The sequence below is a fragment of the Myxine glutinosa genome, unplaced genomic scaffold (genome assembly GCF_964187855.1).
Source record: "Myxine glutinosa unplaced genomic scaffold, kmMyxGlut1.1 SCAFFOLD_699, whole genome shotgun sequence".
Classification (NCBI taxonomy): Eukaryota; Metazoa; Chordata; class Myxini; order Myxiniformes; family Myxinidae; genus Myxine; species Myxine glutinosa.
The window spans coordinates 87,489-104,423 of NW_027616794.1; the positions used below are offsets into that span (position 1 = coordinate 87,489).

General features: G+C 41.9%; 1 protein-coding gene across 1 annotated transcript; it reads left to right on the forward strand.

Moving 5' to 3' along the window:
• The first annotated feature begins 441 nt into the window (after positions 1-441).
• GPX4 (glutathione peroxidase 4) lies at positions 442-14,445 on the forward strand. Its single transcript, XM_068108655.2, has 7 exons — positions 442-674; positions 7,791-7,882; positions 7,996-8,143; positions 8,264-8,415; positions 9,483-9,507; positions 13,850-13,909; positions 14,023-14,445. The coding sequence occupies exons 1-7, from the start codon at positions 537-539 to the stop codon at positions 14,053-14,055; spliced, it is 648 nt and encodes a 215-aa protein (XP_067964756.2). The 5' UTR covers positions 442-536; the 3' UTR covers positions 14,056-14,445.
• The last annotated feature ends 2,490 nt before the right edge of the window (positions 14,446-16,935 follow it).

Genomic DNA, 16,935 nt, shown 5'->3' on the forward strand with positions numbered 1-16,935 from the left:
ACACACACACACACACACACACACACACACACACACACATGCACACACTCATATACATACATACACAAACACACACACAACAAAATAGTGTCGCATCCCCTTCAGGGCGAGACAGAGTAATACTAATAGTAATAATATTAATAGTAATATAGTAATAATTATTTATACAAATCGTTATAATTCATAATTAGTAACATATATTAATTACTATTAGTAGTACTGTTTTGTTGCATTATAATTCATAATTAGAGAAGGGAAGAAACCATGGCGATCATAGCACGGAGCCAATACATTATACACCGCTCTAAATCATCATCTCCATACGTTCCTTCAGTTTTGTTACAGGAGAGTAAATACGTATAAAGGTGACGAACGGCGCAACGCACAATAACTAAAACAAAGATCGTTATCACAAATCACAAGCGATGCGCTGCGGAAGTTGTGGCTGCGTCGTGTTGTTATCGCATGGAAACCTGCACGCTTTCGCGCATGCGCACTCGCATCCTGCGGCTCGGAGTCGTGCATAAAAAGGGCGCATGAGGTCGTTGGCGGAGGGTGTTCGTGTTGCTCTTCGTCTTTTGCCCGTTTGTGGGGCGACCCTTGTGGCTGGTGACCTGCTTCAGTCCGGCTCTCTCGGTCTTGCCTTTCGGTCGTCCTCGCTCATCGGCACGATGGTAGGCGCGCGGTTGCGTGGGTGTTTTTTTAAATATATGGTGGGGTGGTGTGGGGGTTTGGGGTCTTGGGGTCGTATCAGATCAGTAGGTTAATTGTGTTGCGAGGCTTAAGCGAGTGTGTTCCATCGTCAGTACTTTCGCATTTGCATTGATCATGATGTTTTTCTTTGTGCTTGTAATTGGTCGCACATGTTCGTCGATGAGACGTTGCTCTTGTCTTTGGGAGGAGCGGGTGGTCTATCGGGGGGTAACACTTTTTACAACATTTATTTCAACATATGCGGTGACATATTTCTTTTCTTCTTCCCCTCGCTTTTTTCTTTATTTTTATTCATTATTATTATTTAATTTATTTGTATTTATAAATGTTTTTTATTCTCCCTCGCTTTTTATTTTTATTTATTTACTTTAATTTATTTGTATTTTAAAAAAAAAATTCTCCCTCGCTTTTTTTTTCTTCTCCCCCTCGTTTTATTATTATATATTTTTATTTATTCATTATTATTTATTTGGATAGTTATAAATGTTCTTTATTTATTTCTTTTCTTCTCCCTCGCTTTATTTTTTGTTTATTTTCTTTCTCGCCTGCCTTTTTATTTATTTCAGTTTTTTTAGATTTATTATTTAATTAATATATTTGTGTGTATATATATATATATATATATATATATATATATATATATATATATATATACAGTATATATGTATATATATATATATATATATATATATATATATATATATATATATATATATATATATATATATATATATATAATTTTTTTTTTTCTTTTTTTTTAAGTTTTGAGAAAAATGGAGCCTGACTGGCTTGCTAATTCTGTACACAATTTGGAAATGTAAATGCAATTAGTTTCTCCAAGTGTCTTTGCAAAAGGTGTGGAATTTAAATTGAACGGCAGAACAGGTGTAAAGAGCTTACATTTTGTACACGTAGTCTTGTAGGGTGAGGTTTGCAAGTTTTTAACCATCGATTTAAAAATTGCCTGAAAGCTGCTGATGTGATTTAATGATGTTTGTACTGATGTGTACATAAATGATCTGAATACAAAGTCTAGACTCGTGGAAGAGCAAAGTTGGAAGGTGACGCACCGGTTGGCACCAAGGGTTTGAACCAATAGGATGAGGTACACGTTTGGTGCAGGAGGCCATTTGGCCCATGCCTGTGCTGCACCAATCGCATTATTGTCACCCGTCCACAAACGAGGCAATATATCCAGAGCCCTCTATCTGCAATGTGTCCAGGTACCTATCCAAATCGCATTTAAACTTTTCTGCTGCCACTACCTTTCTGGGGAGACAATTTCATGCATTAACCACTGTGACAAAGGCCCTTGCCTTGAAAACTGGCCCTGAAAAAAACCCTGAAATAACTGTCCTAATTTTCACTTTTACCCTTTATCTATGGCCCCTGATCCTAACACTGTCCGCTCTACTGGGAAAAGTCCACTTCACCTATGTTGTCCACACCCTTATCTTTAAAGGCATCTCTATCGGATCACCTCGCAACCACCTCATTTCTAATTCAGTCATGTTTCCTTCAAACTCTCATAGCTTAATCCAGCTAGGCCTGGAATCGATGTACAGCAATGCCCCGTTTTACGCCATTTTGACCTACGTCAAATCTGACTTTGCGCCACGAGTAAATGTCAGTTCAGCAAAAGTCATTATGTGCGACTTTACATCACTCATACATCATAATAGGACGTGAAAAAAATTAATTTTTCCTTAAATATATATTTAAAATAAAATAGTACTTAAAAATTTACAATAAAGGAAGCTTTATTTTAACAATTAAAACTTTACAATTTACAATTTCTTAATGAAGAAAATTAACAATAAAAACAATTTAAAATACAATAAAAAGCACATTAAAAATATTTTTTTTTAAATGTACATACAGTATACGTACGCATAGCTGCTGGTTCTCATTCAAAATGAAGGCGACGCCATATGCATTTTTTCTGTGGTCGCGTGCTTGCTTTGCCTTTCGCTGTTATTTTTGTGATTATTCCTTTACTGTTTCTGTTAGCCATCAAAAATGTAGTGGTCTGAGAGGGTCATTTACCAGTGTGGCAGCTACATTCAAATGTAAGGTGTGCACAGAGGGAGCTGCAGATGGAGGAAATGTTGAGTTGGATCTTGGAGACGGCGTGAAGCTGGAAGGTGTGAAAACATTTTGCTACCTCGGAGACATGCTGAATGGAGAAGGTGGATCAGACTCGGCAACGGTTGTTAGTGAGATGTGCATTGTGCATGGAAGAAGTTTCGGGAACTGAGTGGCGTGCTGATGAGAGTGTCGCTGAAGCTGAAGGGAAAGGTGTATGCTGCATGTGTGAGAAGTGTTATGATTTATGGGAGCGAGACATGGGTAATGAACGTAGAGCAGCAACGAAGGCTGGAAAGGGTGGAAATGCGAATGGTTCGATGGATGTGCGGAGTATCGTTGAGAGAGAGGAAGACAAATGATGAATTGTGAAAGATGATGGGAATATTGCCTGTGATTGATGCTGTGAAGAGGAACAGGCTGAGATGGTTTGGTCATGTGTTGAGGAAGGATGAAAGTGACTGGTTGAGAAGAGTGATGGAAATTGATGTAGAAGGAAGTAGAGGACGGGGAAGACCGAGAAAGACTTGGCTAAAGATGGTGGAAGAAATGCGGGCAAGGGGGTTAACAAGGAGAGATGCAGAAAATAGGGCAAAATGGAGAAGATTGTCATGGGGACTGCAAGGCTAACCCCCACTCTAGCAGGGAAAATGGCCTTAAAATGCATGTTGTTGTTGTTTGTTAGCCATGGGTCCTAAGGAGGATAGTGCTAGTGTTTACAAGCGTAATGTGGTTACGATGGAAGATAAGTTAAATCTGATTAAAAGGTATGAAAAAGTGTCGGTGATAGCGCATGCCTTAGGGTTGCCACGGTCGACGGTATCGACAATCATTCATGATGGGGAACGTATTCTTGCATACGTCACTGAAAAAGTGCCGTCGGCGCAGACTGCTGTCATGAATGTGAAGAGGTCATTTTCGACGAGATGGAGACTCCTTTCGTTTTGGATCGAATGCCAGACCCATGAACGCATACCAACGAGCCAGTTGCTGATACAGGAGAAGGCAAAGTCTTTGTTCCAGGATCTTCTGAAGTACCCGGAGGATAAGGACACAACCTTCGTTGCAAGCTTTGGATGGTTTGCACGCTTTAAACGGCGCTTCAGTTTGCACAACGTCAAGATTCAGGGCGAAGCTGCAGCTGCTGACACCATAGCCGCCGAGGAATTTCCTGCCACATTGAAGATCATTGAGGACGAGGGATTCTTGCCCGAGCAGATCTTCAATGTCGACGAAACTGGCCTTTTTTGAAGAGGATGCTCGACAGATCCTTTATCTCGAATGAGAAGACCATGCCAGCCTACAAAGTCGCGAAGAAGCTGCTAATGCTTGGGGGTAATTGCACCGGCGACCAAGCTGAAGCCGCTCTGTGTATCATGCGGCGAACCCCCGGGCACTTAAGAACATCCTGAAGGCGCGTCTTCCCGTAATTTGGATGAATAATATGAAGGCATGGGTAACCGACATAATTTTTGAAGAATGGTTCATCAATCATTTCATCCTGGCTGTCGAGAGCTATTGTCGAGAGGAAGATTCAATTTAAATTGCTGCTGATTTTGGACAATGCACCTGGCCATCCCACTAACCTCGGTGATTTCGACCCCAATGTGAAGGTGGTGTACTTGCCACCCAACACCATCGCTCATCCAGCCTATGGACCAGGGTGTGATCGCGCTTTTTAAGCGTTACTATCTCCGCTGCACTCTTCGTCAGGCAACGTCAGATGATGCAACATTGGAGGAGGAAGGCATCAACATTCGGCAGTTTTGGAAAAACTAACATCTACCAGGCAGTGCTTAACATCAATGCTGCATGGTTGGAGGTTACGCAGTTGGCAATGAATGGGATGTGGAAGCGTTTGTGCCCCCACCTTGTTAATGATTTCACGGGGTTTGATGCACCAGTCAAGGCTGTGTCTACACTTGGTTTCCCTCAGCGCTGACCTGGACCTGGAGATGGAGTTGGAGGAGTATTTCGACGGTTTGATCGAGGCAGACAAGCAGCCTTTAACTAATGACTTGATTGCGTTGAAGGAAGAGCGCCGCGAAGAGGATGAGCTACCAGAGCCAAGGAAATTCACCGTAGCCGAAATGCAGAAAGGTTTTTTTTATCACCTTTCCAAGTGTCTTGCAATATTTGAGGCACAAGACCCAAACGCCGAGCGTTTCACAAAGGTGGTGAATGGCACCAGCAACCTTTTTCTCCCGTATAGGACAATCTTAACTAAGAAGCGCACCATTCAAGGGACTTTGGATCGGTTCCTACTTAATGTCAAGAAACGCAAGGCCTCTACTAGTTTTGATGAGTCGCCGAAGAAGCCCTGCATATAGTTCATTACTCTTTTAAAAATATGGCTAAAATGTGTTTTTTGTGTTCAGAAGAGACACCAAGTTTAAGGTGAATAACATAATTTTATTTATTCTTTACAAATTCATTTATTAATTGTGTTCATTACTAATTTAAAAATATGACTGAAATGTGTTTTTAGTGTTAAGGTTTAGCGATAGTTGTATACTTTCGCGAGTTATTTACTCTAGTTTTATGGTGTTTTCATTTTAAGGCTTTACGTCAAAAACCGAGTTACGTCATGGCTTATGGAACCAATTAATGATGTAGGCCTGGGTATTGCTGTATGTGGCTCGTGCTGTGCCCTTTATGGCTGCCATAATCCTTCCTCAGATTTGGTGACAAACTACACAATAAATCTAGATGAGGCCTCACGTTACTCGAGTGTTAAAACCACCTGTTTGGATTTGGAATTTATCCCCCTACGAATACAATGTAAAACCCCTGTTTTTCCCAAAAACTACCTGGCATGCTGTCTGAGGAGATTAAAGGTTATGGCAACAAAATGTGTAAATAGATGGAGAAAGGTGAGTGGCCACGTATTTGATGCTTGGGCAGTGGAGGGTCACTTGAGCGTGTGGTGTACCTGCAGCCATGGAGGTAAAAGTGCGATCGAGCAGACTCGCCGAGGAAGGTGTACAAATAGAAGTCTATGGATTGGCATTTGCGCTGTTTATGGGTTTGCTAATTGGCTTGATGAAATGATCACTGAGAATCGGTTGAATATCCTTGTTTCCAGGATTGTTCTTTGGGTATTTAACTATTCGGTCTTGGTCATGGGAGTGCCTTGAACCTTTTTATTTCTGTGAAGGTTCAAAGATTACCTTTTGTTAAAAGAAAAAAAGTTACGTTTGTAAGGGCCCTGTAATAAAATGCAGTAAGGCAAATGTTGAAGTTGTAAAGGTTGTTCTCACAGCTGGTTTTATGGGTACCAAAGCGGCTCTGAACCCTGAAAAAGACGCCTGGAAGTTGCACGCAACTTGAATAAATAAAAAGCATCTCAAAATGCAAAGTACGGCTGCGTTTTTTTTGTTTTTTTAAAATAATGTAACAAAGTAAACTTTATGTAAACAGCAGCATCAATAAAAAATAAATTATTTAGTGTTCTCCCTCGTCTCAGAGGTTTACAATTTTGATAAGTTGTGGGCTGTACAGATAAACTGAAGGCTGCGACTTCCCCTCTGTCCCCACCTTTTGTTTGTCTGTGGTGTGCCGTCCAAATAGTGATGCATCTACATCTCTCACATGACATAGCCAAACTTTTAACTCGTCACAACTTTCTCTTCCTTGAATGTGGCTATTTCAAATGGTACCTCTCCAGCCATGGCACTTCAGCAAAGGACTTCTGTGACTCCATGAGACTTATTCGATCTGTGAACTTCCCAACCTGGATTTCTCCCAAAGGCAAATCCTCCCTTCTGGACTTGGTGTTTATTAACTTTTCTGCAAATGGCTCATGCTCTTCCTCTGCTGCAATTGGTTCATCTGATCATGTGCTTGAGGATTCGACCTCTTTAGCTACTCTGAGAGCTGCTTTTAGCGCCTGCAAGTGACATTTCACTCGGGCAGGTTGACAGGTACTGCAAGCAGCTGTCTCTTCAGATGAGGTCTCCCTTATCTACTGCCCCTGATAACTCTGGGAATTCTTCTGCAGAAACCTGTTGTGCTCATGCAGATTAATCCCATATTGTCTTCAGTTGTCCTACCATTCTTCCTGCTGAATGGTGCACTAAAACTTGTGGTGACGCAGTTTCTCCAAAATGATTTGCCTTCTCTTCCTGGAAAGCAAACCTGACTGAAGGCAATCTCAGATCATTACAAAAACCCGTGACAACTTTGGCCCCTCTCGGGAGCCAGAAAATATTTGGCCAATAAGATTGACCTTTGAAACTTGTCTCCCTCCTCAAACATTGTGGTGCCTCAAGTCTCTGGTGATGCTTCCCTTCCATCCCTTCCCTCTTCAAATGGCACCAGATTCTTGTCTGAAGCATTAGGAATGTTTTAGCATTGCACAATGAAGTCACTCGACTTGGTAAAGTGAACGGATATTTACGCAATTTTTCACCGTCTATCTTTTGGCAACTACCAGAAATAAAAACAAATCGAATTGGGAGTGAAAATGAGGAGGGCGTTCAGAGCAAAAACCACGTTTTCACAAAAGTAAATTCTTGACTCGTAATGTTATTTCTAAGCTGCTTTTTTATAGGTTTTTTTTTTTTTTTTTTTTTTTTTTTTTTTTTTTTGTGGGTAAAGTATATTAATATAATATAATGAAAGTAGATCGTACCAAAATGTGAAAACTAACAAAATGTCAACCATCGCCATGGCTTGCAAAAGCAAGCCTTGTGGGTCACACGTTATAATTACCTTCAAAAAAGGTGTTTACTTTTGCCCAAACGTCAAGTTTTAATTCATGCCCTCCCTCAGTGTGCAAAGTTTGGGGTTGCTAGGTTTCATGGTTATGGAGTTATGGAACAGACACACACAGCCATTTATTTATAAGTTATCCTTAAGAAATCCACTGAGGCCCCAACCACAAGATCAAGGCCTTATTTATTTTAATTAGATTGCAAACGGTTGCTTTGCTTGGCATGACATGGCTGTCCCACCCTTGCATTTCAAGATGTCATGTGCTTTGTGTCCAGGCATCGAACCACCAATGGCAAACTGCCAAGAACATGTTTGAGTTTTCTGCCATAGACATTGATGGCAATGATGTTTCGTTGGAGAAGTACAGGTAATGTGGTGATGGCGATGTGTATCCAGTTTCCTTTCAATGTACTGTGCTGCACGTTTGGTCTTTAATATACTTTTTGGCTTCTGCATTTTATTCCATTTTGCCTGACCCAGAGGCCATGTGAGTATTGTGGTCAATGTTGCTTCTAAATGAGGCAAGACCGATGTCAACTACACTCAGCTGTCCGCTATGCACGCCCAATATGCGGACAGCCACGGTCTCCGCATCCTTGCCTTCCCTTGCAATCAGTTCGGCAAGCAGGTCAGCTGGACATGTTGAGGTCATGACTTGCATGTCGAATAACATGCAAGTTCTTGGGTTCAGAATGCGAAAGTGAGCGGTGCTTTTAATTTTGTATTTAAAATCCTTTGTGTTCTGCAGGAACCAGGCACGGATGCAGAGATCAAGGCTTTTGCGGCCGGATACAATGCCGGCTTTGATCTCTTCTCAAAGATAATGGTTAATGGTGATGATGCACATCCTCTGTGGAAGTGGATGAAGAGTCAACGTTGTGGCCATGGCACTTTGGGAAAGTAAGTTGTTAAAGTTTTGAACAAGAGTTGTAAACTTTAAAGCTCTACATCTATCTTGACAGCTATGAAGGTGTTTCAAAAGGTATAAGCAAAATGATCTTGCCAGATAGGTACCCCGAGCCAGTTAGCTCATTGGGGGCATCCATCAGACGAGTGATGGGCTTAGGAACTTTTATCTCATCACCATGGCACCAGAATTTGGCTCCAACCACGTCAGATATGTTGTAACCTGCCAATGGGAGCTGTGTGCTGGTTGTGCAGATTGGTGCGCCTGCTTACTTGTGATGTCGCAAAAAGTTTGTCACGCCACTGCCACACGCTTTTTTTGTGTGCGTGTCATTTGCTGCGCAATCACCATGCCTTTTACAGACCAACGGTCAACATAACGGTTTTGCGGACAAGCCATGCCTTTATTTTATTAAGTTCAATAAATGCAGTCTTGGAAATGTTGTGCAAATCAGCACGGGTGCAGTATCGCCCATTAGGCAATGGTACTCGGAGCACTACCTGAGGCAGTGGCCAAACATCTGCACCATTGAAAGCAAAGTTGTAGTAACATGGTCTTTTCACCATGGATGGTGAACATGTTTCTGCCCGTTTGGTTTCATCAACATGTGACCGCTCTTCTCTCCTGACAGGATATTTACCTGGACTTTGTTTTGTGTGCAATTGGCTGAGACGGCGAGTTTGTGGCTCAATTAAAGGGTTAATATAGTGTCGTAGCTGTGAGGAATGATAGCGTTGGAGTCGTGCTTTCGCAAATTGCCCTGAGTTTTTATTTTATTTTTATTTGTGCCACCTGGGTGTTGAAGACATGTTCGGCCACTGGCATTTCTTAGATGCTGCAGAAATGCACCATGGGTGGAGTTGCCTCCTTGAACCAGTTTGCACACTGGGTGGTGCCATGCTTGATCGTGTTCGTCATTTGGCCGTTTAGTCTTGCCTGTGGTTTAGTTCGTGACAAGTGGTAGTTATTTTTGTCAATTCAAAAATTGGTTTAATTGGTGGTGCGGTTGCAAATTTAACCGGCACTTCTCATTGATCATCTTCCTTCATCTGGTGTGCAGTGCAATCAAGTGGAATTTCACAAAGGTAAATGGGTTTCCTCTTTTATTTGGTCTCGTTTAAAAATGCTCCAACCTGTTCTTCGAACTTCCGTTAATTCGGCACACGTTGTGGTTGTACTGAATTGTAATCTCTGCTTACACCAGTACTTTCTATTGCTTTGAATCCACCTTGGTAAAGTTATTGTGGATTTAAAAACAGGAATTGTGCGAGATTTAAAAAACTGATGCCAGCTGTGCACATTGGGTTCGACTCCGGTTGATGCTGCCGTTCGAACCCTCGTGGTATTGTGCAACATTCAACTTTGTTTACCAATTCCTGTTTGTGTGAAACTGAATAATGCAAGGAGAAGTTTGCTTGTCTGGGATGACCTTTCCCATGGTTGCTGTGAGTTGTGCTGCTTGGTGAGCAATAAGTCTGAGGATTGGAAGCATGTGATTTTATGCATGTTGAGAGCTGTCATGCGAGTCCAACTTTTGATGGTATAAATGTGGTCGCAAATTTGTCATGGATGGGGGTGCAAGGCCAAAAAAAAAGAAATATCCATTGGAAAAACACAAAACAAAACGATATCGTATTTCAAAATTGTCAAATTATGACTAAACTAGGTGAATGAGTTTGGAGACTAGAACAAGTGGATTAGATTTTGGTTCAGGTCCGAACCCAGATCCGGCCCATCAGTGGTCAGCCTGGCGGAGGTATGCTCTCTACTGGGTGCTATTGTAGTTACTTTTAAGTGGCCTTTGGGGGGGTGGGGGGGTTGGTTGAGTCCTAAGGTTGGTTGAGATTGGATAAGTGATGACCAAATGTATTAAAAAAAAACAAAAAAAACCTTTAGAGGCCATTTTTCCCCACAAGCGGGGGTTGGCCTTTTTCGGGAACCGTGGTTGTTTTTCGGTCCCCTTTTTGAAGCAATGTTTTATGGCTGGATGCCCTTCCCGCCAACCCTTTTTGCCGCCTTTAATGACAAACGGGGAATTACCAGTGAACTGGTCCTCAATTAGCCGACCTCGGAAGGTATGACAGGCTGAGTCAACCCCCCTGGCGTTAATTCAGCGATCGACCGGGATTCGAACCCAGGATCCCAGGATCCTAGGATCCTAAGCTGACACCCTAGCCGCTAGCCCAACACCAGGATGACCAAATGTATCATGGTCAAATACATCAAATTGCATATTTTAGTGTGATTGAGTGGTGTTTTGATTTAACTCTAACTGCACTGCATTTTGTGGTGTGGGTCGCATTGTGCTCGTGTCTTCGAATACTAGTTCGGCAAACTTGCCAATCAGCACCATTTTGTTACCCAACTGTGCTATTTGAAGTACCTTCGACCATTACTTTGTCCCCCCCAAACCCGACAATTTCGACCCTCAAGATCCTTTGAGCCGAGCTTTTTAAAACTTAGGATTAACTTTAAATGCACCAGGCATGCCAAGTCACAGACAAGGTTTCTTGTATATTAACTCGCCTTTACTGAGACAGAGCATCACTAACCTTTTTTTTTCTTTTCTTTTTTCTTCATTTTCTCCAGTTGCAATTTCTTTCATGCATGTAATATATTGTCATCCCATATAAGTAATATGCAATGTTACATGATGTATGCATGTTCGTGCATAGATTCTATTTGGACCACAATTAGAGATTGCCCATTATAATATTGTATTATCATAACATAGGTGGCCGTGGTTGTGTTACAACTCCCAATCCGACTTGGAATGTAATTGCTAATTTGGCACAAAATGAGCGTCCTGTGTGGACGGCAAGGTAAGTCAAAACAAAGGTAAATGGTCTGAGAAAAAGGGAAACGCTTTCTCTCACGATTGATCGTTTGCCATTTAAGTTATTTTCTACTGATTTGTTCTGATTCCACTTCGCACGTTTTAACAGCACCAATTATTCTCAACTCTGCACACAAACAAGTTGCTGACTCATTTCCATGCAACAAACTATATATAATACACACACACACACACACACACACACACACACACACACACACACACACACACACACACACACACACACACACACACACACACACACACACACACACACACTTATAAATATGACGGTCCATACGGATGTGCACAATTCAGCACTTTGCTCGATTGAATGAACGTTTTAAGGCCATTTTTTCCCCCTGCTACAGCGGGGGTTCGCCTTGCGGACCGAGTTCCCTTTTTGAGGCTTTTTTTTTTTTTTTTTTTTTTTTTTTAATGGCTGGATGCCCTTCCTGATGCCAACCGAGTCGCCTCTTATGATGCACAGGGATACGGTGTACCTATTCTAAATCAGGGTACACATCGATCATTCATCCCAGTGAGCTGGCACTCAATTTTCCAAACTCAGAAGGATGACAGGCTGAGTCAACCCCCCTGGCATTAATTCGGCGATCGACCGGATTTGAACTCGGGACCCTAGAATCCCAGGCCAGCACCATCATTAAGCCAACACTAGGCTCGACTGTTATTTTATGGCACTGCACTGTGCCCCTGACTTTTATTTTTTATTTTGTGATTGATTAATTGCTAGCTAAACACCTACCCCAACCTCTCTCCTCCCCTCCCTACTTGTGGCTAGGGAGCATTAGTTCAGTTGAGGCAGGAGGGATTTACCTGTTTTCAAGACAAATATTCCTCACTAGTGATTGTATACATGCCTTGCGTTAATGTAACTAGCAACGGTACCCGCCCTATGGGCGGGGCTTCAATTGGGAGGTGCAAAATATCACAAATTGAAGGTTTTTATTTTATTTTAAACGATTCATATAAAAACATCCATTGAATTGTATCACATGCAAATCAAAATCTAAACAGTATCTTTATAATTTCAATTAAAGCCACATCGCTGGTCATATCGGTAATTATTATTCCATTGTGTTTCAAATCGTGATCAATAATAGTGTTCACAATCGCTATGTCGTATGTACTTCCGATAGGTGTAACCACCAACTCAACATTTTAAAGGATTTTGAGCCGACAGCTGTTCCGGCCTTGGCAAGATCGATGGAGACAGCGATCTGTTAGCGTATTCACCGCCCAAATAGCTATGTGGAATTCTCATGTAGAGATTAAACGTTTCGGCTGTTACGGCCTTTGCAAGATCGATGGAGACGGTGTTTATTGTCCCCCGTCGCACAGCGGAGCGAAAGGGGGACTATGGTTTTCCCCTCTGTCCGTGCGTGTTTCCGTGCGTGTTTGCGTGCGTGCATAAGCGAAGGACCGCATTCGAATTTGGTGTGGATGCAACCCACGTCAAAATCCAAGATGGATGTCAACGTTGAGATGAATATCTTGAAAAATAAGCGAAGTACCAACTTCTAATTTGGTGTGGGTGTATCTTGGCATAAGGAAGACCGCTATTGTAAATCGGGTCGCCACGTCAAACTCCAAGATGGCCGCCACCATATATATATGTCTGAACCTTGTGAGTGAAATATCTTGGAAAATAAGCAAAGTACCAACTTCTAATCTGGTGTTTGGGTGTATCTAGGCACAAGGAAGAACGCTATTGAAAATTGGGTCACCACGTCAAAATCCAAGATGGCCGCCTCCATGTATGTCTGAACCTTGTGAGCGAAATATCATATCATATAGCATGTTTTCTGCGTCTTCCACTTTGTCAACTCGCATCACTTCACCGACGGGGGACCTAGGTGTAACGCTTGTTATACTTTTAATGAAGGACCCAAGCCCCAGTCCCCATCACGGATGGGGTTCAGCGGTTTACCCGAGCCTGACGGCGAAGGGCAAGGTACACGTTGGCCTGTCCAGTTTAGCGCTCGTGTGGCCCCGGACATAGAAGGGCATTAAACGTTCATTAAAGGATTACGAAATTACGTTCACACTGTCACGTCAAACACTACCGTGAACACACACATCGTCACAATGAACGTTGTGCGGGAGTCCAAACCTGAGAATGCTGGAGACCAAAGCTGAAATTGGGAAAACTAAATAGCCTGTTTTACTCCCAGGATTACCCACCCAAAATATCTTTCCAATCGGTTCAGCAGTTTTTACGGTACCTTCGAACAGACGGACTTTTGGTGAATTGTTGTAAGATTGCTGCATGCTTGTGTATGACATGTCAAAGCTAACCCTAACGGAGGTGAACAGGGCATGAGCATCAGAAGCAGGACTATGTTAATAGTTTAACCAGATTCCATGTGTACAAGTGTTTGGTTAATGGCGACTTCAAGACAAAGTACACTGGTCTGGCTTCCAGGTTGTGTACAAGCATTTGATCACTGAAAAATTGATTTCAAGTTTGTTGAAGCATTTCTAATTGGGCAGATAAACATCTTGTGAACTTGTGACTCATTCACCCTGTCGAAGTGGTCATGCTTGCTCGTTTTGATATTTTCCTTCAGTTCCTCATTGACAAGGAAGGACAAGTTGTGAAACGCTACGGTCCAATTGATGACCCTGTGGTATGGCTGTGCACCAACATTTACTACTTTAACATGTGACCATGAAGTCACTTCTGCTTCACAAATGTTTGTTTTGGTAAGAAGCCAATCATGAATGTGTGCTCTCTTGGCAGGTGATTGAGAAAGACCTACCTAAGTATTGGTGAAGCATAGATCTGCATGTGACCTTTCACCTATTACCAATCATTGGCCCAATGAAGGGCAGTCTTGTAAACCAGTGCATTCTGGGGAGACTGACCTAAATTCTGCCTGGCGTGTGGGCAGTTGCCAGTTGGTCGTGGGTGGTCACACATGTGGTTTCTTTGCTGAATCGAGTGGAACTTTCTGTGAATGATGTGAATAAATTGAAGTAGTATATTTAGTAATGTGCTGATGCAAGGATGAATACCTCCCTTTCTCATGCTATGAATGTTCTCGCATCTCATTTGACTCCAAAGCATCCACATTTCTTTGCAAAGGCAACAATTCAAATAAACATTATGGCAAAGTGTTGATTTGATTGCAAACTTGTTGAAAAATAAAAATCTATTGCAAAAGTTTTGGTCGGATGTGTTTATTGGCTGAACTAACCAGATGTTTCGGACGGGGACTCGGATGGTTTGGGCAAAAGATCAATTCTCCAATGCAAGCGTTGTCGTATGGAAAGAAGTCTGTGCTTGAGGGATTGAGGAAGAGGTGATATTGATAGAATGCATCATATTTTGAACACTTTGCCTTCACTAGTTCAGGATGCATTAGGGCAATGTCTGTCTGCATACTTTAGAACATCACCGGCAGCTTTAACATGCAAATTACTGCGTTGAAGCATTCAAACAACCTGACTTGCAGTAAGACCATATCTTCAGGAACATTTTTCAGATCTTCAAAGCTTGTAGCTTTCTCTTGTATGCTCAAGCTTGGGGGCAGAGAGTTGTTGGTTTTGGTGTTCAATCCAGGTGTTGAACAGCCTTTCGTTTGGTTTGTGTATGATTTGGGTTCATCAAATTTAAAAGGGTGCTGTGCAACTAATTGTATTGGCATTTGCACACTGTCCTTGAAGTGGACTCTACAATGTCCACCACATTAACCTTTTATGGTTCCGCCAACGTAGTTGCAGTGCCGTTCTCGTTCATATATATATATATATATATATTTTCCGTCAATTCATATGCTTTCCTCTGCAACTGTTAGTCTGACAACTTTACACCAGAGGAGCACCTCCTGCAGAATTAAAAATGAGGTCACATGGTATGGGCGCCATCTTGGAAAAACTTAACCTCGAAGCGCTGCAGAGTAATTGAGACGTGGCTCATTGCAAAGAACGCCATGGGGAATAACGTATGTTGTCATGGGTGCCTCCATTATGATGTCGTACTTTGACAAGTACAAAACTTCATCCAATAAAGAATTTTTTTTTGAGCTTTATCTAGGGATAAATTAGAGAAAATTGTTACATCGGGCACGTGGTTTGGCCGCCATATTTGTTTTAACGAAGCCTTAAAAACCACAACGCTTCTGATGAGGGTCTGCAATCTGATTGCTCTTAAGTCTTGCATCTGAGGAATGAGATTGTTCGGTTTACAATGAAATATGGCTTTCAGTTATGCTGATTGGCTGTGAGGATAGGTGCACTGTAATTGGCTCATGGCAAGATTATCATATAGGCTTAAAAGCTGATATTTGAAATCGGATTCAAATTTTTCTTTTTAACACTTGAGTGAAATTAAACGATTTAATAAAAATAAAACCCAATATATAATTAAATAATGCACACTGTGGGATGAGAGGTAAAACTGCTCCAAACAAGTTATGTTCACAATCGCCATGAGTTCCCTACAACTTTTTTGTGAAAAAGACCAGTGTCGACAAAGCATCAAATGTCAAGGTTGCAGCCCATGGACATCAATGTTGAGGCAGTTTGTGAAGGCCACAGGTTTCAAGCCTTCTGGTCTATAGAATAATTATTTTATGGCCCAGTGGAATTGGAACAAATCCAAGCTATTTAAAGAAAGTATAAGCAATAGCAATGTTTTTGCTTCATTACATAAGCAGAGTTAATTTTTTTTTTTTGAGTGAGCAATCAAGCCTTTGTACCACCCACGTTTATTTTAAAAAAAAAAAAAAAAAAAAATCGTAAGTGAAAGGCTGTGCTTATACACGAGGGTTGTGCATTTCACTTTTATGCCTGAAGCTCACCAAAGAAATCCCACTTAACTTTGACCCGTTAATGTTTCGTATCCCATTTTGACCCATTCCCATTCCCCTTTCCATTGTTGCAAATAATTAATCAGACGTATCTAACTGTGTATAATCCTCTGTTTTTTGTGCACTTGTCCTGATAAGATACAACCTTGGGGTACCCACAGTCTGGCCAGGATTTGAATCCCGACCCAGTTATAATGTATCGTCCCTCCGATGGACTTTAAACTGGGCGTTCCGGTTGCCGGTATTAGTTGATGGGCGTTAAAGATCCCCACGGTGTCCTTTGCGAAGTGTGAACTTTCGCTTGCACCCTGCACAAATTACAAATTCCTGCCCCAACTACTGGGAAGGCAATGGCAAACCACCTAGTATAACCCTTGCTCAGGAAGCTGCTTTGGCACCACATGTAATGTGTGGTACATCAGATAAAACCACTGAATCGTGAGTGAATAAAAGCAAAGGGAAATTAAAGCTGTTTCAAAAGGACCGACCCACATATGGAGAGGGATGTGGGAGAGGGGTGTTGAAGGGAGAAGTTGGGGGACAGAGAAGGAAGTTGGGTGGGAGGGTATATTTGGGGGAGGGGGAAAGAAGCTTCCATGTGTACATCCTGTCCACCCCCCTTCCTACCCCATTATTTGTCCAATTTTCCCCTTCAACTCTACTGTTCTCCCCCACCCTCACTACTGGTTTTTGTCCTGTTGCTTGCTGATCAATTTAGTGTTCTCGCATTTCCACAAGGCTCGACTTTATGCCCAAAAAAACTCATAGGTTGGAAACCATTGCTTTGGCCAGAACAAAAATTTAAGTAATCATGTTTTTAGTGAAATATCTTGTTCAACCAT